This window comes from Catharus ustulatus, chromosome 8 (genome assembly GCF_009819885.2).
Source record: "Catharus ustulatus isolate bCatUst1 chromosome 8, bCatUst1.pri.v2, whole genome shotgun sequence".
Classification (NCBI taxonomy): domain Eukaryota; kingdom Metazoa; phylum Chordata; class Aves; order Passeriformes; family Turdidae; genus Catharus; species Catharus ustulatus.
Window position 1 is genome coordinate 21,139,245 of NC_046228.1, and position 26,068 is coordinate 21,165,312.

Consider the following 26,068-nt stretch of genomic DNA (forward strand, 5'->3'; position numbering starts at 1 on the left):
TCTCTCAGTGGACTTCTCTCAGGCAACTCCGACCCCTTTCTTCATAGGCAGCTCCACACAGCACTGGCTCTTTTCCTCATTAACTGCTTCACACAGCACTGACTCTTTTTCTTACAGGCAGCTCCACACAGTACTGACTCCTTCCCTCTACAAATTTCCTTCTGCATGGCTGGCTAAACCCCAACGTGTCCCATACCCAGCACCTCTCCCTCATACAACATCTTACCTTGTCTGTCCCTTGCACAACTGTATGTCCCTTCCTTCTCACAGCACACCCAGCAGACTCCATCCCAAACTGCAGCAAACCCTGGTTCTTAGGCTCCAACTGCAACTTGCTCTTGATTAGCTGACCCACTCTTTTCTAACACCCATCCTCACTGGACAGGCAAGGCTGTCTCCACTTCTTGGCAATCAGTACAACTGTAATTCATTGGGAGATATTGCCTTCTGCACTATCCTTACAAACTATTCTTCTACATATATATATTTATGTGAATATATATTCTGTCAAGTTAGAATCTGAGGTTGAAAGAACTTTTGAAAAAATACTGTGCTACAAATACTGATCTGTCTAAAATCTGCATTGTTTTATATTTCATTCACTCATTCCTTTGTATCAAAGAATAGTACCAGAAATGCAACAGTTTTAAGTTTTTCAGTCTCAGCCAAATATATATATGTGTCATGCTATTCCTAACCAAGCAGACATTTTAGGAGTATCAGGAAAAATGGAAAAATGTTGGCTCCATCCCAAATATTTCCAAAGCAGGTAAAATAAGATTCAAATATCCTACCAATTTTTATCAGATAATTTTGAAGGTTATAGGATCACCTCTATGCATATTCATTTTCTAATAGTATAAGAAAATAAAAACGTTTATCTGAAAAAAAGGGATGCATAAAGTATTGGTTCAATTTACAATATGAAGTGGTTTTTATCCCTGTTACTTAGGTCTGTGAGCGAATCCCAACCATCAGTACACAGCTGAAAATTCTCTCCACTGTCAAAGCTACCATGCTGGGCAGAACTAATATCAGTGATGAAGAGTCAGAACAGGTAAGAGATGCCAAGACTGTGACGGTAGCATGGAACTGTTGATCACTTTATGGGGACAAATATACAACTTATTGTATCAGATGTGTTCTGATATTGAACCTCACCTCAGCTGTTTAGGGAAGGTAACTTTAGTACAACACCTTGGTTTCTGGCTCAAATGCTGCCGTTTAATAGAAGAACGAGCCAAAAAGCTACTCGGGTTCCAATTTTGCCATGACCAGCTTGTTAATCTCCTGCTTTGCCCAGTAAAAAGCCGAGGGAAGGACTCGCAGACGCGGCAGGCTGGACCTGGAAGGGGCAGGGGCGCCCTCGGGTGGATTCCAGGGGAAACGTTCATTTTCCAACATCACCTCGAGTCCCTGCAGCTCAGTTACCTTCCCAATGCATCTTTTCAGGAGAAATCCCGTAGCTTTGGCTTCCGAGAGAGGTTATTCTACTTAGTTACATTAAGGTTGTATTCAGATTTTGCACAAATACCCGGTGAGGAACAGGAAAATTGTTTTGAGTCAGGATAGTGCTTGCTGGTTCCCAGAGACTATTACTTCACTTTTGTTTTCCTAGTATCAGGCAGCAGACTTAATGCATTTGTATTGGGAGTCCTTGTGCCTAAAGAATTTACATGCTACTGTCCTCACCATGGTATTTACTGAAACATTGAATATGCTGCTTTTTCTTGACAGGCAACTGAGATGTTGGTTCATAATGCCCAGAATCTCATGCAGTCTGTGAAGGAAACTGTGAGAGAAGCTGAAGCAGCATCCATTAAGATAAGAACAGACGCTGGATTCACTCTTCGCTGGGTCAGAAAGACCCCATGGTATCAGTAAATACTTGCCATGTTAGTATTGTTTTCTGTAACTTAAAATGCCTTTTTTTGGAAACAGAAGAGATATATTAACAGCAAAAGGTGCTGTGTACATGAGCTTAAGATTAGCTTATGCTAATGCCCCATTCTAAGGGTATGAATTATAAGATAATGCATTTCAAATGTCTTTGGAACACATTTGATATCCAACACCTCCAATTTGCTGCCAACAGGAGACAGTTGTTATAATTTTTTTTGTTTTTCAAGATTTTCTTAGTGAATTCTGTACTCCCAGAAACATTTCATTTATGCACTGTATAGTCCAGTAGTTTCCATGTGACGATATAAAACATGGACCTCACTTTAAGCTTATCTTGAAAGTTTAGGACACTTGGTTACTTGGCAGGTTTTTAGGGACAATCATGGATACAGAAACTTTCAACTTCCCAACAGGATTTTATCTGGCTATTCTAAAATCATGCAGAAATGATGGAAGATATGAAGTTTTTGATTAAAAGAGGGAAGGTGGGGCAGCAGAACAGTTGTAAACTGAGGATTAAAACTCCATGTCTGAAATACTATTTTTTTTTTTTTGCTTTTGATTCTTGCCTGGCAACAGTACTTTAACAGAAACTGGAGCTGTCTCTGTCTCCCTCCTGTCACCCTAGGTAGGCATTCCAGATCTCTTGTACTGTACTGAAAGGTTTTGCAGATGATGTTAATGGCACACTGCTGACAGCTTGAGCCTTATGGCTGGAGATCTTAAATCATGGAACTCTTCCCTTGCTCAATTCAGCAATGTATTGAGCTGAAAAATCCTGGTTCTCTTAATTTAGATGCATGTCCAGGACTAGAAAATGCCACATGCTGGCTTTCTTTTTTGAAAACCAAATGAGCACATGCAATTATTCTTACTTCCCTCTTCCCTCTATCTAATGTTATTCCAGCTGCTCAAGGTAAAAATTAAAAGATAAAGATATCCAGTTTAAAAATACTTTTAGCCTCACTGCTCTTCTTTCCAACAATGCACAAACTTTTTGAAACCTGAGCTCTGCAGGGACATGAAACCCTCTTTAGGTAAGCTGGTGGCTACCAGCAAATGATGGTTCCTAATGCTGCACATACCTCATTATTTTTACTGCTTGTGGAGTTAGGAGTCTCAAAATCTTTTTTTTTTCAATTGAATTGAACAAAGTGTTACTTTATCTTAAAAAAAACCCCCCAAACAATAGCAACAATAACCCCCCCCCACTCCCCTTAACAAAATAGACTTGTGAAGTTTTATCCTTCCATAATTAAATATGCCTTCATATATATATATTCATATGCATTCATTTAATTGCCCCATAGAAAAGAAAACTTGTTTGAGAATGAGTTTCTACATTTGCAAGGAATACTTGCAGACTTTTGCCCAAATCAGCACTGACCTCATAATACCCTCCTAATTTGCTGAGAATTGTTGCACAATCAAACCAGCTTGAATAGAAGTGTCCTTGGGAAAAACTTCTCAGTCTTAACAGCTCAAAGGAAGAGACACAGCACAGTCAGCTGTCCTCTACCTGCTTGCAACAGTTATTCTATGCTTGGACCTTCTCCCCTTCACCCCTTCATTGCACTGTTACCTAAAAAGGGAAGTTAAACTGTTGATAATACAACTGTCTCAAACTGACCTCAGCAAGAGAAGGCGTGTGTTCGTCTTGAATTTGCTCCTTGTGTCTGGGTATTATGAAATATTTGGTACTTAGGATCTTTCCTTAGTATTCTCTTCTTGCAGTTATCTGCAACAGGAAGAGGAAGGAAGGGGTGCCAGAGCCTTAACCTGGATGCATTTGGTTGGTTTCTATCAGATCTTTAACATAATTTTAATGTAGTAATTTCTATTTAATAGTACATAACACTGAATATGTAGGGATTATTTTAAAGGGATTTTCTAAATAGTCTTCCTGTATTGCTTTTCAATGCTCCTCACATCCCCCCATCCTGCTCCCACCATCCAGGCTTCTCTGTGAGATGTTTTTTTTAATTATGATTATTTTAGCATCACTGTTTAGTTGCTTGAATGATATTAATGCAATATTACTAATGCCTTTAATACATAATTGTTTATGCCAAAGATCACTTTTTTGTTTATTGAGGAATGTTTGCAGGAGAGTTATGAATCATGGTTGCCTTTGATATTCTTCCAGAATGTTTGCTCTAAGTTCTCGAGCTGTTTGTAGAAGCCGAGATACTTGTCCACCTTATGCAATTACTGCATTTTTGAACACTATTTGTCTGAAGTGCAGCAAAACTTTGAACAAGACCATGAATGTCACTTAGAAATGTTTTACCACTATAAAACTTTGTTTATAAACCAAAATGTATTGTATAGTCTAATGTTCTCAACCGTTCTTTGGTTCTGTTAAAACAATAAAAACGCATTTGTACAAATATCAGCTTCTGAGTGTTCATGGTAACAACAGTGGATGATGCTGTAACAGGAAGAGCAGCAAAAAGCTAAAGCAAAAGAACAGTTGTTTCTACGTGTTCTGAACAGAAAGAAAGTGCAAAGTTTCTCAAACAGCAGAACAGTAAACAAAGGTTTTTTTGTCTTTTGAGCCTGTCAAACTAGTAATTAAAGAATTTACTGGAAGCTGTGTTCAGTGGGAGAGAACAAGAGATTTTCCTGAGGCCTGACAGTGATCTGCTGTATTATGAAAACTTGAAATGGGGTTGGCCTGGTTCTGTCAGTAAGGGAAGAACCGGTACTCTGACGGGCAACTTGTTAATGTGAATTTTACCTCTTTAATTGAATGCAAGGGTGGTTAGTGTGAAATCACTGTTGTATTTCCTTCACTCTATCACTGTAAGAACGTCTTACTAACATTTTTTCTTGCTAAAAATTTCTACCAGCCCACAATATTCTGACCTGGTGGAACCAATGTTTATTGGTGCTGTAGGACCAAACATAGCTCCATAGTGCCAGAGGGTACCTGGCATTTAGTAATAATTGGTAAAATTCAGTTTTGTACTCTTCACACAGTTCTTTCCATATCTGAAAAAAGATGAGACCCTGACAAGAAACCACCTTTATCAGCACTCCCAGAGCTAGACATGAGAAGGGGAGACTAAAACGTGGCAGTGTAATTCCTTGCTAATGATATCCTGATTCTCTAAACTCTACTCTTCAGAGATGTGCTGGTACATTTTTTTTAAACAGACCAGGAACACAGGCCCCGCTCTGCAGTTGAGCTTCCTCTATTTGGAGATACAGAAAGAACCAGCACATGTACAAGAAAAACTACTTGACAAAACACATCTCTGTGCCCAGACTGGTTTCCTGCAGGTGAGTGCAGTTCTTGCTGACAGTGAGTTATAGTGATGAGCTGGGCTTTCCCCTGACGACAGCTTTTGTGCAAGCCCCTCTGGTGCCCCAGGTGCTCGAGCAGGTGCGGTTGTTCAGTCACATGTGGGAAGCAGCACTGGGGTCAGGACTGGAGCTCTGGCACTTCATGTCCTAGCTCAGGAAGGGTGTCAGCTCTGAAAGGCCATGGGACAGCATTTCCAGGCTGCTAATGTGCCTTCAGGTTAGGATGTTACCAGTTACCTCTGAAGACAAGATTTCTTCTACAATTACAGTAACTGAAGGATGCCATTTGCTGAAACACAGAGCAGAACTGTAGGATGAGTGTTGAACTGAAGGATGAATCGAAAAAGGCAGACTAAAAAGTTGGTAGCTTTTAATAACCAGGGGTGTGCCTACATAAATGGAAGGTCTTATTAGATGCTGGGTCTTCATAGTGCTGTTTTATCTGCTGTAATTTTAGAATTTCAAAATGGTTGTTTATGGCCAAGTTTACCCTAATGATATTCTCAAAGTTACAAACAGAGACTGTATGCTTATTTCTTTTCTTCCTGACTTACTGCCAGGGTTCAGATGGATTTGCTCTCCTCTTTCCAGGATCATGGATCATTTTTTGTCCCAGTATTTGAAATTTTGACTAAGTGACTTTGGTCCCTACTCTTATCTGAAGCAAAGCTATTACCTACTTACTGATTTGTAAACCAAACAGGTTAGAGGAACAGAGGGTCTCCAGTATCCCACCCTTAATTAATGCTGATCAAATGCATGATTTGGAACCTGACAGCTACTCTGCAGTATGTATTGGTTTAGAGAAATGTTTCTGTTGGTATACAAAAAGAAGTTCAGCTTTGCTCTGGCTGTCCTCCATTTAAAAAAAAGAAATATGAAAGGGACCTTACCTGTTGTGCTCCTAACAGCCTTTTAAAACTCTAAGCAGCTGCACAGTGATCAAGTTCAGTAAAGATGTAGCAAATAGTCATTGTTTAATAGTGTATCACATACCTCCTGCTTCAGAGCATCATGAATCGTTTACAAGAGCATGAACATTTCATAAGGTGAGACATACTTGCAGTAGAGTTCCCTTTATTTCAGAACATTAAAGCACACAACCATTAAATACACTTGATACTTCTATTGTGCTATCTAAAAAGCTACACTTGAAGGTACACACTGCACAGATCTGGTGGCATCCACTTCAAACAAGTGGAACATCTAAATCAAAGCAAAGGCTTCACATAAAAAATAGATCTTACTCTCTGCAACTGTATTCTTAAAAAAAATTATGTGGATGATGAGATTGAATGGAAAGAAAGTGGATTACTGAAGCAACAATCACCTCCCAGATTTAATGCAGGATGTTATTTTTATCAGCTCATCTCCAGATGGCAGAAATGAAAGCTGATTAAGGCAAATGCTTCTTAAGAAAGGCGATTTCTTGTAAACAACACAGAAATTATTTTTTACTTCATCGGAAGCTTTTTCAGGAGTGACACTTGAATGTCGCAGGCCCCGGGAGGACCCTTGCCCCTCTCACTGCTGCTCTCTATTTCTGAAGGGATTACATGCTGCTTTGTGGAATGCCAGCTTGCAGCTGGCTGTGGGTGGAACTGAGCTTTCTTTGCAGGCAGCTCCAGCAGCAAAACATGCCACCAGGAGACTTTTCCAGTGGCCTGTCTGGCCTTCAGAATGTGCTTGACTTCAGGGCTTTGGTATCTGACTGGCAGTGTAGTGTTTGCAACATTCTGTGGGTTGTCCATATCAAACTATTCACCAGCACAACAATTCAGTAAAAAAAGAGTGAAAGTATAATAGAAAAAAAAGTACCTTATTTTAAAGCCATATTAAGAAAAACTAAGCTATGCTTTCATTTTAAGAGCTGCTGTGCACAAATGCTTTGATCCCAAACTAATCAGTGTCTATTAATTAATTAATTGGCACCTAACCAACATAAGTCACTAAGCAGTTGTTATTTTAAGGGGAATTTCCTCTTAGCATCATCTCATGTCCTGACTTGGAATTTTCCTGCTTTTGTAATATATTTGACACCTTTAAAAGGCTTGTATTTTTCTCCATACATGTCTAGGCGATTCACTTTCAGACCTGAAAAAAAGACAGACAAGTACAAAGTTAAAAGCAGAATTCTAGGAAGCACAGCGGTCTGATTAGAAATCCAGCTGTCTTGAAGCACATTAGGATTGGTTAGGAAGCTCATTTTCTTTCACAACTTCATCTGGTTTGAAGCAGTAGATGAGAACATTCTTGTCACCTAATCACAGCTCTCTAGGCAGGGCAGCACCTTGTTTCTCTTCTATTCCATAAGCCAACATCCTCCTTCCAAGAGATGAGCTATGGAACAACCAAGTCTATCTTCCACAGCTCCTGTACACTGCACTGCTTTCCCATCATGGAGATGAAGCAAAGGACAAATTTCAGAATTCTTTTCACCCCAAGCTGTAGCTGCAAGAACCAGCAATCTCTCTGCTATTCCTTGAGGAACGCCAGTGGCTATTAATTACCTCCAGCTTCAGGTTGTTCTGTGATTTCTCAGAGGTCTGTTGTCTTTGGTGTCCAGCCACTGGAACAGCTCTATCTTGCTAGATTTAAGCTGGTTTAAGAGGAAACTGCAAGATTCTGTTCTTACACAGGAACTGTTATTTACTCCATATAGTCCAGGGCCCAGAAAGACCATAGCCTGGTACCTATCCAGAAAGGTACCACGTGCACTACCACCAACTCTCATCAACTGCCTTCAGTCATCCTCCTCCTCTCTGAATGTGAGTTCTTGCACTCTTAGAGCCTTAATCCTGCAAAGCTTGCTTGGAAAAGCATTTTACACAGGGACAACTTGCAGACTGAGGCCTTGTCTGCTTTAAACTTACTTTTGCACTTATCCTATACGCTTTATTCTGCTTTTACTTGCAGATTGTTTCAAAGATGAAAAACTAACCAGCTCCAGAAGCAAAGAGTAAGAAGGGCATTCTTCAAAATTAATACATTTTTATGACCACTAGAAAGAGCTTTAGTGGTACAGGACTAAAGCAAGTCAGGAGCAACACACTAAATCATCATCCATTAATCTTCACTAAAAGGATACGTTTGCATGTTTAATGCACCAGTCAACAAAGAAAAATCCATTCTCACAGTCTTTCTTGAGCAAAACAATTGGGAATTCACAATTCCCAGCAAAGAAATCTTCCAGCAAGGGTAACTGTCAGGTTTGGGTAAATCAGACTTTATCATTTTGGACCAACCTGACTTTAGATCTGCATCTAATTAAATGATTAAGAGTTTCCCACTTAATTTCCTACACCAACTTGTTCTGCCAGCACCAATTTCATGTATTACCTCCCCACTCACCTGAAATTGCAAGCTGTTGTATCTTAAACTGGATGTTTAAACTTGGGTTCTCCTCTGGCTTGGGGGCTCCAGACTGCAGGTTTACCATGCCCTTCAGGTTAGGTAGCTTTTGAGGGGTAATTTTGCCCACATCCCATGTTAGCACCTTGTGAAGAAGGAGAGAATAGCAGTAATATCCTAGGGAATAACCTCGTAAGGTCAAGTTCATGCCCAGCTTTTAGTCTGCAGGCTGGATACAGACAGTAGCCTGGGAGCCCTGAGAATTACCTCACTAGCTGGGAGAAGGCTCCTGCAGGTAAGGGGTCTTTTTTCACCCAGTTAGTTTGGGTCTGTGCACTGAGAACATCTTGTTCCCTTACCCTGATGTCCCTTGGGTCAGCTGGATCCACGAAGCCAAGACAGTAACCAGCACAAAGACCATAGAAACATAAACACAAGAATGAGGGGGGTAGGAGCAAGGCACTGGACCAAAGGAGATGTCTAAGCCAGACTAACTTTCTCAAGGCTCACTTGTTTTCCAGTTTCTAACACTCATTGGAGGAACGTGGAACCAAGCAGGTCCTTTACTCGCCCACAAGAGGTGGTTTGTTTATTCTTATCATAAACTCATAAATACAGAAAAACCTAAATTCTCTATGCTTTTAAAAATTTTTGCAATTTCAATCCACCAGTTATCCCAGCTCTTGATAAAACCACAGTAAAATTAATTTCTGCAGAGAGAAAAGCACACTCTAAGTTTGTTTGTAGGTGATTTTCTTTTAAAATGATCAAGGTCTATTGTTTTTGAAACAAACTGCTACTTGGAGAGCTTTCCCTAACAATTTTAATCAATTGCTGACTCAGATATTCCAAGGGCAGCAGAAAGCTTAGAGTAGGGTATTAAAGGCAGCAGAATGGTTTGGCTCAAACTGCTTATCAGCAAATGGCTCCTGGGTACTAAAAGGTTTCAGGGACTTTATGATAAGTCTCAAACCCCAACTCAGAGGCAAGGACTCAGGAGCCCAAGACAAGTTTTTTCAGACACTTTTTATTTCCTGTGTATCTTCAGGCAAGTTTTTTGGAAGAAATTTTTCTCATCTCTTGCTGACAGTTTTTCTGTGTACCCATTTTCAAGGGTAGTGCATTTTCTTCAGAAAAATATGTTTTCACAACATTTATTGCAAAATATATCATGGCTGAAACTATCAGCAAAATACTGCTGCATCCACTAAGGAAATATATTAATTGGTTAAAGATCAGTGTGAAAAGAGAGGAAGGGAAGGAAAAGGATCTGCCAAAGTCAGAAATCAGAGCTGGTGTGTATCTAAGTTTGAAAAGCAAATTTTAAAGGTAAATTTTAAATTAACAAATCTATGCTGAACACAGTTTTCTGCCAAATGTGGAACACTGTTCCAGTATTCTGCCATATGGGAGACTTGCAGTAATACCATCTACAATATTTAAATAAATAAAAATTCAAGACTTACTTTAGTAACTGGGTCAAATGTATAGCTGCCTTGTGTAGCAGTGAGGTTCATGTTAAGTACGGCCTTTGGCATGTGAACTGTCATGACAACTCCTTCTACTGTTTTCCCCATATTCTGTTTTGGTCCAATGGTAACATCAAATCTTCCTGATGAAGTATTTTCCTTAAAACTGATCATGTGCTTCACATATACAGGAATTGCCACCAAGCTGAAAAGAGAAGACAGTAGCTGAATGCATCCTGGCTACTTCTTTGCCAGAAATTAAAGCACTTTCTCATAAATGGTTCTTGTGTTTCTGGTAGGTATTCAAGTTAGAACTGGTTTATTTGAGAAGTGACAAGTGAAGTGATACTCTGCTCTTCAGTATCATTGCTGAAATGATTTTATCAGCAGAAAATCACAGGAAAAATATATTTACTTAATTTTCTTCCAAATACCTTGTCCTACTCTCTCTTAATCTGGGATTTTTTTTTTTTTTAAGTAATCTCACTGAGTCAAATCTCAGAAGAGCCACTAGTCAGATCAGGCAAAGATCTGCAGTTTGGACTTTTTTTGCTTAACTCTCTTCATGAAGCTCAGAATCCTCCATGTCCACAGAGACTTACCCATAAAGCATCTAGTACCAACAACAATTACTAGGACTGAATAGTCCTGTATTGCTGTCATGTGTGATTTACTCCACTGAAAAATTATTGCTGAGTATCTGCAGGTCACTGAAAAATGGTTTTCTTCTTTTAGTAGGGACAGAGCAAGAGATGAGACAAAACCTGAGCGCACATACTTCAGAGCAATGCAAATGTTCCCCCTGAGAAGGAGGAATGTGCTGTTCCTCAGGTGGAGAGCAGCAGGTGGTGTAGCTGGAGAAGCAGTGAGGGAATGGAAACGTACTTCTGGGAACTGACGCGGTAGGAGATCAGCCTGAAATTCCCATCGGGAGGAATAAACGAAAGCACTCTCTCAGACTCCCAGCGTTTGAACCGAATGCACGGGTGGAAGCTGACATCATCCAGCAGCCTTGGGTTCTGGAAGGAGTGGCAAAATGGTAAGTGACATCTAGCTACTCTGAGTAGCCATTATCAGAGAGATGTTACTGAGCTAGATGGATTTCTGATCTGACCCAGTACAGCAGCTCCTGTGAGGGTATTTTTATGCACAGACAAAAGACATTCCAGCTACTGAACAATGCAGCTTCTACAATGTAATGCAAAACTTGTTACTTTTCATATGAATAACACATGAAATAGTGACAGTGATCCTAAAGTTGTTTAACTAAGAAAAATAAATCCTGAGCAATTAAGATTCCAAAATATAGGCTGAATTTACCATGAAAGACAGAGAAAGATCTGGCATTCCTGAGAGCTTAATACACGAATCAATAACACCTTGGATTTCTGCAAAGACTGTGGAACCTGCAGGGAAAAACAAGACACTTGACTTAACATTATTATGAAAGGCCTAACAGATGTGGTGAAGTGCAGCTAGAGGGCACAGATGACATTTGCACAACACTCAACAACATGCCAAGCCCAGCTAAGAAAGGTCATTCCAGTTACCTGTGTCCTGGCTAGCTTACTAAAATACAGAGCCAGAGCAAACAGCCTGTCCCAAATTGGTTAATTATACTGGTGCCAGCTGTTACACAGGACTTGTACTGGATGTGCTTGAACTGGTTGCCAGCAATAAGCAAATAAAAATTTCATAACACACCAGCCCTGAATCTTTTCTTTCACCCCTGTACCTTTCATCCCTGTACTAGTTTTCTCCAGAAAACTAGCAAGTTGTGTAGTGGTACAGGGAAGCTGAAGCACATCAAAACAGTTAATGTCACAATGCAGTAAGTTGGTGCTATAATGTTCCAGCTAACTTTGGCTTTCACAAGTAAAGGTTGTTTAACAATGAAATAAAATATTCATCTTGATGTTAAATAAATCTATAGCAAAAAACCCCAAACCCCCAAGCAAAAGTACCAAGCATTTTAGCCAGGAAATACTCATTTCCTGAAATACCCTCTAAGTACAGAAAGGCATAAGCAGGATTCTGGACTAATTAATTAGCTCCACATGCAAAGGTAATTTTAGAAGATAGGTAGAAACTGGCTTATCTTGGCAGAAGAAAGGAGAAATGGTGGCTTTATACTTTGTTTGAAAAGAAGAGATCCTGTTTCAGGTTAAAGCAGTCGACCACATCCCTATGAAACAAGATAACTTCCCTATTCTAGGGGAACAACCTCATCTACCTTAGTCCTAGTGAGGCTATAAAGAAGGGTTCTTGCATTGCTAGTCCCCAAGGGATCAGAGCAGAAAGAGTAGCTATGACTACTGCAGCAGGTCCTGGTAGGAAATTAAACACTCAGTGCTCACTGATTTGGCCTGAAGTACACATAGAAGTTCACCACAGTCTTGATTGTACCTTCCCAGCCTAAGCCCTCACACTACTCCTGGGAATCCAAAGGACAGCTAGGACAGCAACAGCCATCAGCATGTTCCATAAGGACCCTATAAGGGCTGCCTTCTTTTAGCTTCAAGATGGGGAGAGTAAGAGCTGCACAATAGCTATTGATGACTATCCACTTCAATGATGGCTAAAGCATTTGCTGAGGTGGTGTACAGAACCAAACCAACACTGACACTGCTACAATGGCAGCACTGAATGAATAATCAGAGGTTTGCTCCCTGCCCCATACCACCACAAAAGGGTGTCCTGCAGTCTTTACTCTTGCTAACTGCTGGCACCTATACTGAACAAAACACCAGGTTCCTGCCCACAGCTTTGCAGTTTTCTTTTTGTGTAATTATTTTCCTTTGTTTTGGCATACAAGTTATAAGGTTCCTCCTCAAAGTTAAATCTCAGAATAAAGACTTCTGTATTTGAAAATTACACATTTCATTCACAGAAAAGAAAGGAGTATTATTATGCTTCCTAATATCTGGTTCCTGTTTAAATATAAGGAAAACAATACTGTCCAACTACTTTGCACCAAGTTTATCTTGCTATCCAGAAAGCTAATGAAGGATTTTGTCTTGCTTACTTGAGGGCCTTCATCGTTGAAAGAACAATGGGAGGGATATAATTTTCTCATGACATTTTTCCCTTTTATATCTCTTATGAGATAATCAATATACAAACAGAAAACATACTTCTTGTGAATGTTCTCAAAGCAGCCCAGAGCATGTTGCTGTTTTAAGATGAACTGAAGAAATACACTTAAGCTTATAATTTTAAATTGAATATTTCTACCCAAGATATAAATGCATGTATATAAAACATATGCAAAAAAAAAAAGAAGGTTGGAGTGTATTCTCTCTAAAACATCATTAGCTGCATGTAAACACACTCAAGAAATAAATATTAGTTTGCAAGGCATCTTACCTGATTTGTCTATAATCGCATCGATTTCTTCAATGACATCAAAATAGGCTTCGTTGTTCGTGTATTTTACTCCTGCTCTGCGCCAAGGAATGTTGGATAATTGTCCAGTGGGAAGTGTGTCTCCCACATTACTACTGCCTTAAAAATGAAAAGGAACTCAAAATCAGTAATTCATTACAAAAGGAATATTTCAACTGGCCAAAATTAAAAATCAAGGCAAGGCTTGCCCCCAAGAACTGCAGGCTAGAGCCTGGACGCCTAGAATGTTATCCGTGAGGTGATCTGAAGGCACTGGAGCCATGTGTCCAGACTCAACAGCTTTCAGACGGCATCCTGCACAGGAAAATACAGTGCTCAAGTCAGCGGGAGGTTTGATTGGGAGTAGATGTGGGGCTAGATCTTGTGGAGGATTTCACCACTGATTCAAGGCATGACTCCCTGTGAGGACTTTAAGCCTGCTGTCCCCTTCTCCTAAGAGTTTTAGCTGTATGACTTCAGGGCTGATTAACAAGTAAGAGTCATTAGCAAGAAATATGTGTAAGAAGCCTTAGGAAAGGCTCCTACAATCTTTGCTTGGAGCTGGTGTTAGGCTGAGGTACCCTTGGTACTCATCTGAGCTACCCTGCATCAACGTGACAGCCATGTCTATATGTAACCATGTGTCAAATCCACCCAGACCCTGGCCCAGACTGGACTTTCTGGCTTGACCTGTCCCATTCTGATGGATGTCACTGGCAATCACTGAGATATAGATGACCTGTTATCATCTGATCCTGTCCCCGACCTGTTGCCTCAACTTCTGGGCTCCCAACCAATGATGCCACTGTCCCTGCCTACCATGCTTGGCTCCTGGTTCTCAATATCATCCAGCATGAGAGGAAGGCTTCCTGAGCTACCTAATTATAAAGTAAATTGACACTTTTAAAAAGACCAAAAAAAAAAAAAAGATCTTACCACTTCTGAGGCTTAGGTGACTGATCCAGAATCCCAGCAGAGTGGAAACAACTCCCTCTGCTAGAAGTAGGTCTTGGGACAGGGTCACAGCTCATGCTGACTTGTACCCTTTAGCACAATGAACATGGTAGTGTGTCCTGCCACCTGAAACAGCTTCACTGAGAAGCTGGTGGCCAGCAGGTATCATTTCTACAAAACCTGCTTGGGCAGGCCCTAGCCTGGCAGGCAGAAAACAGAAGTTTTCATTCTTTTGAACTAGTAGAAGTAGTTACTCAAAAAAAACTCCTTCCTAAAGTCCAGCTGTGTATGTGCTACAATGCAGGGGTGAGGAGTTCCAAGCATTTTTTTATTCCCATTGCATCTCTGAAGAGGAGCAGTTGCTGCGTCTGTCCCTCAGCAGCCTTGCAGGGTGCATCAGTGCTGCCAGGCCAGGTAGATAGGAGACCTCCCAGGCTGCTGCTTCCACCTGCTCAGTGCTGAGCTGCTGACAGTGACAAGATGCAGGCTGCCTTGAGCAGGCACTTTAGGCTCCTAGGGAATTTTAATAAGGCTTTAAATAAAACAAGAGGATTTGATGCTGCAACCCTTGGCTTCAGGAGTCTTAATTCTCCTTACAGAGGTCCATCAAGTCCATTCGTCTCATATGTTTCAAAAGTGTAGATACTAGCATCCCAATCCACATTTAAAAAATCTAACTAAACTCCAAATAACAGGAATTAAAACTGATGAAATTTATACTCAAAGACTAAGCCATATCTAGTACCTTAAAGACCAGCTCTTCTGAGTATTATGTGTGTGGCCCTGCAGCCCAACTACTCCCCTTCTCTAACACAATGTACAAGCAACCGTCTCGCGTCTCTCTGCCCCCATGTGACACCTCATGGCTCACCTCCCTTGCACCCTCTTGCCAGACAAGCAGATTCCACCAGCTCAGCTGACAGACATTTGGCTTCATCACTGCAAGACAGACCCATTTACAACAGCCTGAAATCAGTTGTGAAATCAAATCCATATGAATCCATGTGCTTGGTGGTGGAAGCAAGGTGGAGGATGAGGACAGGCTATTTACTTCCCTTCATGCTATCTGTTCCCACCTGTCAAGGATTTATTAGGTATCTATTATATACCTTCCTGTAAGAATTCCTTACAAAATGCTTAACCTTCTCCAGTGCCCCTCAGTTATTCAAGGCTTGGGGTGAGCTCTGTACCAATCCCAGAGCACCTGTCTCCAGTATGTCCTGACTTTGTTAGGAGCTGCTGTCCCTGAAGGACTTCAGCAGCTGTGGCTGAACCAGGCAGTGCCTCTGAGGACAGCAAAGGGGCCAGGCATAAACTGCAAATAAGGAGGGAGTTGTTTATATTAAACTCCTATTGATAGGAATTGGCAGGACAGTGCCCTCACCTTACAGATTCACACTAATATATTACTTTTTAGCTACGAGGAATGATGAGGCTTTTTTTTGAAACAGCCATTGTTGAAATACATTTTCATACCTGTGATGGAGTTGACAACAGAGCGCAAAATTGTGGGAGGCTTAATCAGCTCCTTCAGTATGTTAGATTCTGTTGCCAGTGGAAAGCCATTGTCTAGCATTTCTTCTAGAAGTTCATACACAATTACTACATTGTCCTTAATTGCCGTCTCAGAACATTCACCAAAGTAATCCTAAACAAATTCAGAGATTACAGGAGAGAGGATTTTTATTCGTTAGAATGCTTTGCAAAAGAAAGTTTGTTTATTTTTTTCTTACAGAAACCCTCCAATATATGAAAGCATTTTAGTGCCTAAACTATTTCTATAGTCTGATGGCATCATATTGTTAATGTTATATTTATCACCTAACTGAAAATAAATACAAGCACGAACAGTGAAATAATGGAATGTGATGTACTACTATTTGACTTGTGAACATTAACACATCTCCAGTTACAAGACTCTTTGTAAAACAGATATTATCTTTTGGCAATGCTCAATCTTCACAGTGTTTCCTTTACATACAGTATCTGTGAAATTGGTGGAGAAGTGACTTCTTTGCAGCCTTTTCCTCACTACAGAGTGCATGCTGCCTGACTACATGCTCCTTCTTCCCATCTACATAACACGAACAGTACAAAACCTTACAGAAAGAAACCCAGCATTTACAAAGTGGGATTTGGGTTCTGGTGCTTGTGAGTGCACAAAATAAACCTCTTTTTCCTTTGTATTCTATAAACCTGATCAACTCTATCAACCAATACTTGACTGTAAAACTGCAGACAGAAAAGTCACTGACAGAAGGGTTTATTACCTTTCTCTAAAAGAAGTTTATGCAAAAACATCCCTTGAAGTTATTTTAGAATCATGGAATCACAGAATGTTAAGGGGTGATCCCAATCCCCCCCCTACCCACCATGGGCACGGACACCTCTCACTAGATCAGGTTGCTCAAAGCCTCATTCAACTGGCCCTGATCACTGCCACAGCTGGAGCATCCACAACCTCTCTGGGCAACCTGTTCCAGTCACTATTTTACTACTCCCACAGAACAGAATTTTTTTTCCTAATATCTAGCTTACATCTCCCTTCTTTCAGGTTGTACTCAGTTCTCCTTGTCCGATCCCTATAGTCCCTGACGAAGAATCCCTCTTTGGCTTCCCCATAGGCCCCCTTCAGACACTGAATTTTAAAATCATTGAATGGTGTCAGACCTGGAAAGTATCTGCTACTCGGTGCAGAAATTCAATTACAAAGAGTGGTGGCACTTCTGTCTGTATGACAGACACAAAGAAGATTTTATCCCGATAGATGCTGATGAGGTAGTGATGTGGAGTGGAGATGACAGGAGGCACATTCTCAACATCGATTGCTTTCTCCTGAGCTTCGAAGAAATAATCGCACACAGACTGGCTCACAACGCTCTTCCAGTGCTTCTCCAAGAAGATATCACCAGAACAGTTTATAAGAAACAGGCTGTGGATCATTTTCTGTTGGAAACACATTAAAAGAAGTTAGAATAAACAAAAGGGTATGTGGATTGACATTTCTTATTCCAGATTTCCTCTCTTATGATGGTCATTCTTTATTAGCACGCACTGTGAATTTAGGAAAAGTATCTACTTTGTTGCTTTTCCTTGAATTCCATTTTCTTTATTTAGAAGAACATTCCACCAAAAATATTTGCGCTGTACTAAGTTGCTAATATATATCATAATGCGAGCATTAAGAAAGTACCCTCGTTTCCCACTTTCATCCCTATGTGATATTTGCAATTTATTTCTTAAAGAAAAGCTGATTCCCGTGAGCTGGCACTCGCTCAGACGTGTTTGCCGACGTGAAAGAGTTACTTGCACAGAAAGTTTCCTATGGCACTGCAGTTGACCTGGCAGTTGCCCACATAATTTAGAATTGCTCTATCTTAAAGATACAGCTCTTTAGCTTGTCAGCTTTCAGCTGTTGAACTAGAAAAGTGCTTTTTACTTGCTGGCAGATTAGTCTTAAGATCTATGCCAAGTTGCACTTGGGTAAAGGGTTGGAATTCATTAAAAGTACACAAAACTAGCCATTTAAATCTGATTTCATTAATAAAATTGCCTCAAATGTGCTTGGCATGCATGAAACATGTTTACATAAAATGTTTTTCACTTAAAAACTTACTTAATAGGGGAGTATGAACTGCAGGTAAGGAATGTAACTTTTTTCTTATCTCTTTAAACATTTACAAATACCATGCCTCAGCCACTGATCCTTCATTTTATTCATGGGGCAAGAAGCTTATGTGCCTATTAAAACAAATAATTCCAAGTCTATATCTCAACTTTCAATGCCATAGTAAGTGAACTAAGTAGTTGGTAAAATGAATAGACTATTATCTCTGCATTTACAGAGGACACAAATGCTAGCAGACTTCAGTTTATCACTTCAGCCTTTACATGAGACAGAAACAATGCTTTGGCTGACCTGCAACATAATGATCCTCTTACAAAAGTAAGTTCCAGTCCAAACTCAGGCTTGGAAAACAAACCAACAGCAGCTTCTCAAGGTGAAGTTAACCTGGTACTCAATGTCAAGCATAAATCCATCTGTAGTTGAAGAAGCTGCCCCTGGCACTGGCTGTTCTCCCCTTTTGCCCCTCAGGTATTGATTTGAGTAGGTCTGTGGCTCTGCAATTATCTACATTAGGAGAATGGTCCAGTCAGAAACTGACCCAGCAAAAGGAATGTCTGGTCAGATCAGCTTCCTAATGCAGGTTTTCACACTGTCAGAGAGTGCTAGAGGTGGCACAGGGCATGTGGTGGAAATGGGCAGATTATAGCAATGGAAATGTAGAATTGAAAGTTAGTCATTGGAGGAATTAAAAAATGACTGGGGAGAGACCAGACAATTACCGGGTATCCACACCTTGAAACTGTCATCCACTCTGCACGTCCAAGAGAAGCCAAACACACCTACCAAAAACCTATCATGGTCTTCATTATTTTTACCATATTTGGCCAGGATCTTGTCCTAAAATGCAGATGAAATTTGCTCCTTCTCTGTTAACTCTGGCACACTAATGTAAAAATAGCATGGAAGCCTCTAGATGCACATGGCCCAGTCCCACAGAGATTTTAACAAGTCCAAACACTGTATGACTAAATCTCATTCCAAAATACTGGAATAAGCACTTAGTTCTACCCAGAGTGAGCTTGTGTTGCTGTGTCTGAATCTACACTACCCAGAGTACTAAGTCATCTACCAATACACATGTAACAATGAAAAATAGTTTGGCCCTCCAGATTTTGACAAAACAAACATATGTCTTCCGAAGCTCACCAAAGACGGTGAAAAAGGACAGCTCAAGAAGGTTGTCAGCATGCTATTTCCCTCTGCCTAAGTCAGCAGATGTGGGAAGAGAGCCCAAATCCAGCATGAGCAGCTGGAGTTTAGAATTTGAAAAGATCCAGCTTTTCAAATTCTAAACTCCAGCTGCTCCTTCACATGCATGACAGCAATGTGCTCATCTTCGCTGGGGCCATGCCAGGTCTCAGATACCTCCTGCCAAGAGCATGCTGTCTTTAGTAGCTGACAAAAAAAGACCAATAGTCAAAAGGTGGACAAAAATACTCAGCTAAGCCAATATGGAATGTAAAGGGAAGTTCTTTTAGAAACTGTGATTGCAAATTTGCTTAAAAGTGATTAAGGAATCAAAGCTACAAAGTGTTATTGCATGTTTCTACTATCCCCCTCCTGGACCAAATTAATATCTAATTTAGTTTGTTAAAAAAAGAGACAACTTTAATACTGTGAGCACAGCATTTTTATAAAGGAGCCTTGACACAATTGCTTTAATCCAGTTCAAGTAAACATGTTCTGGATTTAGCCAGTGTTGAACATTAAAGCCTTTGAAAATCTCCTGGATAGTCACACAATGGTAGCAAGTGTAATCAACCACTGAATGTCAGTATTGTTCAACACCTCGGCTGCCCACACATATGAAGGTGCTCAGCTATAAAGCTTAGAATAGACCTCTGTACATTTAAAAATCGATACAATAGCATAACTGTTAACAAATATCAGACCCATTTCCTATTAAATGCACACAAAGCTGCATCTGAGAGTCCAGTACAAGCAGCCCTGGTAAGAGTCCACTTCTAGAGCAGCTGATGCACAGCCTGCTCTGGAGGAGCTATCCTGGACAGCAGGCAACTTCCAATGGTATGCTGACAAAGAGTGTCAGACACGTGTGACAGTGTTTGTAAGCCCCAGCAGTTGTGCTTCTGTTAATGTTCATCCATATTCTATTCATCTACAGATCAGAAATGGCTGCATTTGTCACAATATACTTTGAACAAGCACAGCTGTGCAGCAGACCACACAATCACAGCAAGCTCTTTGTTGCACCAAAAGACTGTAATAGCAGGGCCCCTTCTTTTGCCCTAAGTTCCACTGAGGATATCAGACCATGATGTGAAATGCAATCAAGGGGGGGCATGGGTAGCCAGAAGGGGAGGTAGCACTTGGCCACTGCCCTTCTTTACTCATCTGCCCCAAGCTGCCTCAGTACCAGCTGTATTCATAGGGATGTTTGTGTGGTCTTGTGGTGAACCAGAGTAGCAAACTGATCCAAGGGACCAGGATCCCACCTGGCTGCCTACCCTACCTTTGATGTAAGAAGATAGGAATTACAGGATTTCCCATGACACATGTGCTGCTTCTAGCGTAAGACTTCCCTTCAAATCCTCTCACATACTCCTTTCTTCCTTCACAAGTTTTAGCAGTATGCTAATTTGAAGTGCTCTGGAGAACTGAAGCTCTCTGTTGCATCCTAAGTGCAGAGCAGCTAGCCCCAGAGGCACAAGCCCTGCCCTGTCAGTCAGGGGGCAGCTCAGTTGGTACACTTCCCAGTGCTGACTAGAATAAAGACACTCTTATAGCACTGAGGACAGCAGTCTATTATACACAAGACTAATTTGATTTATCCCATACACTGTCAAGCAATTGGCACCAGCTGATTAAAGATGGATTTTATGTTGAATATCTTAGAACTGGTAACACTATAAAAATGTCAATACAAGATATATAAACTATTATTTAACAAAAATTACTTACATTGCTCCAAATACAAGATTTCCCTGTTACTCTATTTTTGAATGCCAGATTTCATTTCAGACATGTAGAGATCCCTGAATTAATTTCTCAGTACCTTACTTTCTTGTCTCATTAGAACATAAGACTTGAAAAGCAAAAAAAGATTGACAAATGCTGAACATAAGAAATCAATCCAATACCATTAAAATTCCTCACATCAGTAGGCCAACAGCAAAGTGGGTTAAGAGCTGCAGCACTCTGAGGGTAAAAGTCTTGAAACAAAATTCCTAAGTTTTAAAAAACAGTAGCAAAAGTACATCATCAGAATGCAGGAATCAGGAGACCCTTCCCCATGTAGCAGTGTATGCAGACGCCACTGTGAGACATCAGCACAAAACCACTCTACGTAAGGTACTGAAGGTGTTTCTAGGACTATTCTAAAGGACATGCCTCCCATCTCTCTGCTCTACCTAAGAGCAGACTGAAGGTGTCCGTGGATCACTATTTGCATCTAGGCCAAAGCAAACTGTTCAAGCACATTTTCAGTAGACTGACAGCCTTTCATGTTACTGCCTGACTGCAAGGCACCTTACAGGCTCTGCAGCAACAAGCAGCCCTGCAATTTTGCAGCTTCTCACAGACTTCCCATCCTTCCTCTGACATGCAAAACTCCACGATTTTTCTCAGCTATTTCCATCCTACCAGAATCTGAAGTCCACACAGAAAAACCCCAGTATTTTAACTAATTGCCTTCATCGAGGTGTTTCCATTTCTCAAACTTTCCTTTTGACTAAATCTGGATTTGCAATGTTACTGATTTTCAAATTCTTGGCACGGAAACATCTGGACTAAAGTCACAGCAGGCTCACAAGACAAAAGTAGAGCTCATTGGCAAGAAAGAGGCTTCGAGCATGGGAAAAAAGACTGATTGCACATGCTTGTCTTTAACTACAATTAAGTACTCTAAAATGTAATTAATGCAGAAATACTGTCAACAGCTGCTTTTCCATAACACTGAGCTGAGTTACATTCAAAGCTCTGAAACCATGAAGTGAGGAATTTATCACTGACCTCTGCAATGCCCTTTAGAACTAGTACTAATTACTGAAAACAGCTCCAAATAGGACCATCACTAGGAAAGTATTCCACAGCTTCAGTGTTCCCTGAATTTGGCACAGCTGCTCTGAAGGGTGGAAGGATTAGTGGGGGTAGACTGTCTGAGTATCTGTTATGTATTTGTGGAAATGAACTTCTAGTGACAAGTGAATGGAAAATAATCAAATGCTTACAGTAATCTGGAGAAATAAGCCAAAATAGGCAGTTCTATTTCTATTTTAAAGCTAGTATTTTTGTCACAATGAGCTAGTCAGTACTTTAGCTTTTTCCCATAAATTCAAAACATGCCACAAATGTGTTCCTGACCTCCCCAACCCCATTCACTAGCATTCAAACCAGCAAACCTAATAAAGAGAAGTCCCATTAAATACCTGAACAACACTTTCAACACAGCCAACATGTCAGCTGTGAAATATTGTATAATTGGCAGGACCAACCTGACACATCATTATTAGCTGTGATTCAAGATGATAAATCTGGAAGTCTCAGGTTTACTAAAACATGAATGTTCTATAATTTCACAGGGTTTTTAATGCTTCTATTATTGTTTGTGTGTGTTAACGATGCTGCTCAAATGTCATGAATCTTTTTACATATAAGACGCTCACAGCTTAGGTATCTGCATATCAAAGTAAAAACATTTTTGCAACCTTTTTTAAGAAGTGCTTGTTGTCCCCGCTCTGTTAGTCAAGCAAAACTTTGTATCTACTCAACACCATGAAGTACTTGTGTCTGTACAACTATTCAGACATATTTTATCAGCAAGATCATCCCTATTAAAGACTAAATGCTTTGCTTCCCAGATGTTCAGCATATATTTATTTATCTTTGCTCTCATTTAAAATACTGTTAGTAACTTTCTGAAATTGTTTTAAAAGGAAGTAGTCCTTTGAGAATACTCTGCAGTTGTCTTAAATCAGTGTTTGGTATCCATAACAAAATTTGCAACTTCCTCTGTGCTTTTACCAGTAGCAATTACAGCCTGCATGATAATTTGTGCAGCACTTCATCTACTGTCTGATGAGCTTTCCAATAATACACTTGCATGGTGCCTCTGTTCAATATAGTTCCAAAATAAATCTTCTAACTGCTGGTAAGAGATTTCCATCTCTTGTCAACAGAACAATATTAGATTCTGAATAATCAAAAAATATTAGATTCTGAATAGCTGCAGTTCCCTTTGGGACCTGCAAGAATAGAAAGCTTTGCTGTAAAAGCTGGAAAAGCAAGAGTTCCTTAGAAAAAAACCTACACCAAAACAATTAAAAATTCATTGCTAAAACTACACTTTTACTTGGAGAGGGAACATTTCGAACACAACTTACATCTGAATCAGTAGCTTTAGGACTACTAAGGGACGACTTAAGAATTCACTCTCTGAAAGCAGTACTGAATAGACAGATAGGGCCGAATGGACACAGATAAAGTGAGTATCATGTCACATATTTACTGTCCACAGTATTTTCAGGAAAATACTGATAATACTGGGCTCCTCTTCCAGCCAAACCGTGAAAAGCTCTAAATGGACAAGGCAGCAGGATTCAATCACAGGAAATCAAAGCCCAAACTCAGTAGCTCTTTGTGAAGATGTTTTTTTCACCATGCTCTCCCAATTCACTCCTCCAGTAAGTCTGACAGGCCAGATCAACAGTGCTACCAGCTTTATACTGCTCTCTTTCACAGGCTCTCCTTGAACAGGCACTCAAGGTTCCAGAAAGGACAAGCACAGTGCCAAAGAGCCATGCACTACTGAAACACTCCATCAGAGCCAGCAAGCACCACTGGAACTCTGCTGTGTGCATTCTCTAACATGTGCATTCTGCCCCAACCAGTCCAAACACAGAGGGCAGACAGAAAGCATATAACTACTTGTACCTTCCTTCTCCTCCAAGAAGACAGAGCAAAGCAGCACTCTAATTCTTTTATCCTGTATGAACGAGTCTCATGAATACTCTTATTCTAAGAAGCTCCTGTTAAAAGGCTACCTTTCATACATTATGTTAAATAAGCATAAAAAATATTTAACTTCTTTGTATCAATTTTTAAAAAGTTAGATGTGAAGCTGTAAGATGGGGAAAATTAAAGGGATATAAGAGGAAGGAACTTAACATTTTAAACAAATCGACATTTCATTTCTTGCCATTATTACAGCCATGAAGTACAGCTACCAGTCATCTACTGTTCAGACTTCTCTACCTCAAGGACTTCAATTTCTCTTTTCTGAATCCTTATGACAAGGTTTATACTAAAGATTCTGCATGTAAGGAGATCTTTATATGCAAGAATAACTGGGACTTAGCTGTCTTGCACAACAGAAAATTTAATTTCTGGATAAAACCAGCAAAATCAAACATGAGAGGGCATGAAATATTCTTCAAGTTTGATATGCCATTTGCAAGGAATTTTCAGATATGTGCACACAAACAGTAAAGAATCTGTTTGTCCCCTTTCTTCCTCCAAAAGTACAAAGTTTGCTTCTGTTTTTGAGTTAGCACCCAACACGGAACATATTAAACCCAAGACATTTTTTTACAGAGAAATATCATTCAGACATTTCCTCTTCTTATTTTTTCCTCTCCTTTTTTTTTTCTTTAATACATAAAGGAGAAGCTATGTACGATTCAAACCTGCTGGGAACTGTCGCAGCAGAATCATTCTCGTGATTGGCATAGTCAGTTCCTTTGTAAAACATTGTTTCCATCACTGAATGAGTTACTGAAGTTGGTTTTGCTTTTCTTGCAAAATACCTTTTTCTCTCCTATACTGCAGTCTGCTTGTTATGAACACAAATTTTCATCATCCAAGTATGATTTTTTGCCTGGTTGGTTATAGAAAAGCTACATCGACTGGTGACACTATTCCTCCAGTTGGATTAACACTTAATGGGTACGAACCATTCATCGTACGGGAAAGATGGTAAGTGCATTACTAATTCAAAGCAGATTTGAACTGAAACAAAAGAAAAGAAGCGGCAACCTCCATTCAGTTGCCGCTGGGTACTGAACAGGGCAGGAACGATGTGCAGCGCACAGGGGTGGATGATAACGGGTTTATTCCCAACGCGTATTATGCAGATCCGCACTCACCGGGCCCCTTGCTAATGAAGCGAGCACAGCACGAGTAGAAACACCACGGCTACAGCTATGCTGCTGAAGACCGAGCTAGGTGAGCCGGCGCCGCTCCCCGCCCGCCCAGCCCCTCCCGGGCCGGCCTTGCTGCGGGCTCTGCCGCGAGCGGCGGCTCCCACATCGGCCCTCCCGCAGGCCCTGCGCTGCCTGCCCTGACACCGCAGTGAATGCGCTCCCGGCGCGCAGCCCCCTCATCCCTGCGCCCCTGAGAGCCCCGCTACGGGCTCTGAGGCGACCCTGCTCACTGCGCGCCGGGCGGTTCCGCACCGCCGTCAGAGCCCAGAACAACGGAGGGGAGGGGGGCGGTAATCAAACACGGTAACGATTTGGTATTTAAATGGGTACCGAAGGACGGAAACGGGGGCGGGTTAAAATGAAAGTCTTGGATTTGCGGGGCAGCTTCCCGGTATCGCCGCTGGCGGGGATGTCGCCCCTGCCCGACGCCGGCCAACCAGCGCGGCCGGGACCAGGCACGGGCGGCTCCCGCCTAGCAGGGATCCGGTCCTCCGAGCAAGGACCGCGCCGCCCCACTCCCTCACGGCCCGGGCCCCCCGCGCCCCACGTACCTCCCCCGGCCCGGCACGGCCCGTCCCGCTCCCGGGGCAGCGGCCAAGATGGCGGCGAGGCCCGGCGGCGGCGCGGGGCCGCCCCCCGGCGGAGGCGCGGGCGGCCGGGGCGCTGCCTGCGCCGAGCGCCCGAGCACGGCCCCCTCCCTCCCCGGGCCCGCCGGCCCCGCTGCCACGGCCGCCCCTCACCGCTGGTCGGCAGCGCTCGGCTTCGGCAGCCGGCAGGAGCCCGGCGCTAAACCCACCCGGGCCGGCGCCGCGGCAGCGCGCGGCTGGGCAGGGACAGCGGGCGGTGCGGGCTCCGCTCCCCGCCCCGTCAGGCGCCCGGCGCGGCCGTACGTTCGTCCCGGCGCCCCCGCC

At 41.5% G+C, this 26,068-nt stretch overlaps 2 protein-coding genes across 5 annotated transcripts in view; one reads left to right on the forward strand and one right to left on the reverse strand.

Annotated features, from left to right (window-relative positions):
• VCL (vinculin) overlaps positions 1 to 2,489 on the forward strand; it is a 58,046-nt gene extending 55,557 nt beyond the window's left edge. For both annotated transcript variants that reach the window (XM_033065474.2, XM_033065473.2), the window contains 2 exons: positions 953 to 1,057; positions 1,738 to 2,489. In XM_033065474.2, the coding sequence (XP_032921365.1) occupies positions 953 to 1,057; positions 1,738 to 1,884 (252 nt within the window). In that variant the 3' untranslated portion in view covers positions 1,885 to 2,489. The remainder of the gene's footprint in view (positions 1 to 952; positions 1,058 to 1,737) is intronic.
• A 3,782-nt stretch (positions 2,490 to 6,271) lies between these two features.
• Positions 6,272 to 26,050, reverse strand: AP3M1 (adaptor related protein complex 3 subunit mu 1). Of its 3 annotated transcripts, none has more exons than XM_033065478.2 (9): positions 25,954 to 26,050; positions 17,040 to 17,315; positions 15,846 to 16,017; positions 13,398 to 13,535; positions 11,352 to 11,437; positions 10,917 to 11,050; positions 10,029 to 10,236; positions 8,563 to 8,707; positions 6,272 to 7,305 (listed from the first exon to the last, which is right to left on the reverse strand). In XM_033065478.2, the coding sequence occupies exons 2-9, from the start codon at positions 17,310 to 17,312 to the stop codon at positions 7,205 to 7,207; spliced, it is 1,257 nt and encodes a 418-aa protein (XP_032921369.1). In that variant the 5' UTR covers positions 17,313 to 17,315; positions 25,954 to 26,050; the 3' UTR covers positions 6,272 to 7,204. The 3 variants fall into 3 exon arrangements, with proteins under 3 accessions (XP_032921369.1, XP_032921368.1, XP_032921367.1); XM_033065477.2 differs by lacking the exon at positions 25,954 to 26,050 and adding an exon at positions 25,898 to 25,915; XM_033065476.1 differs by lacking the exon at positions 25,954 to 26,050 and adding an exon at positions 25,709 to 25,857.
• Positions 26,051 to 26,068: the final 18 nt, after the last annotated feature.

Coding starts and splice junctions, on each gene's coding strand:
- AP3M1 (XM_033065478.2), bottom strand. CDS start 17,312: ATGATCCACAGCCTGTTTCTTATAAACTGTTCTGGTGATATCTTCTTG. Junction 13,536..15,845: donor TGTTGTCAACTCCATCACAG/GTATGAAAATGT, acceptor TTCATTTTTAAG/GCAGTAGTAATGTGGGAGAC. Junction 11,438..13,397: donor TGCGATTATAGACAAATCAG/GTAAGATGCCTT, acceptor TTTTCCCTGCAG/GTTCCACAGTCTTTGCAGAA.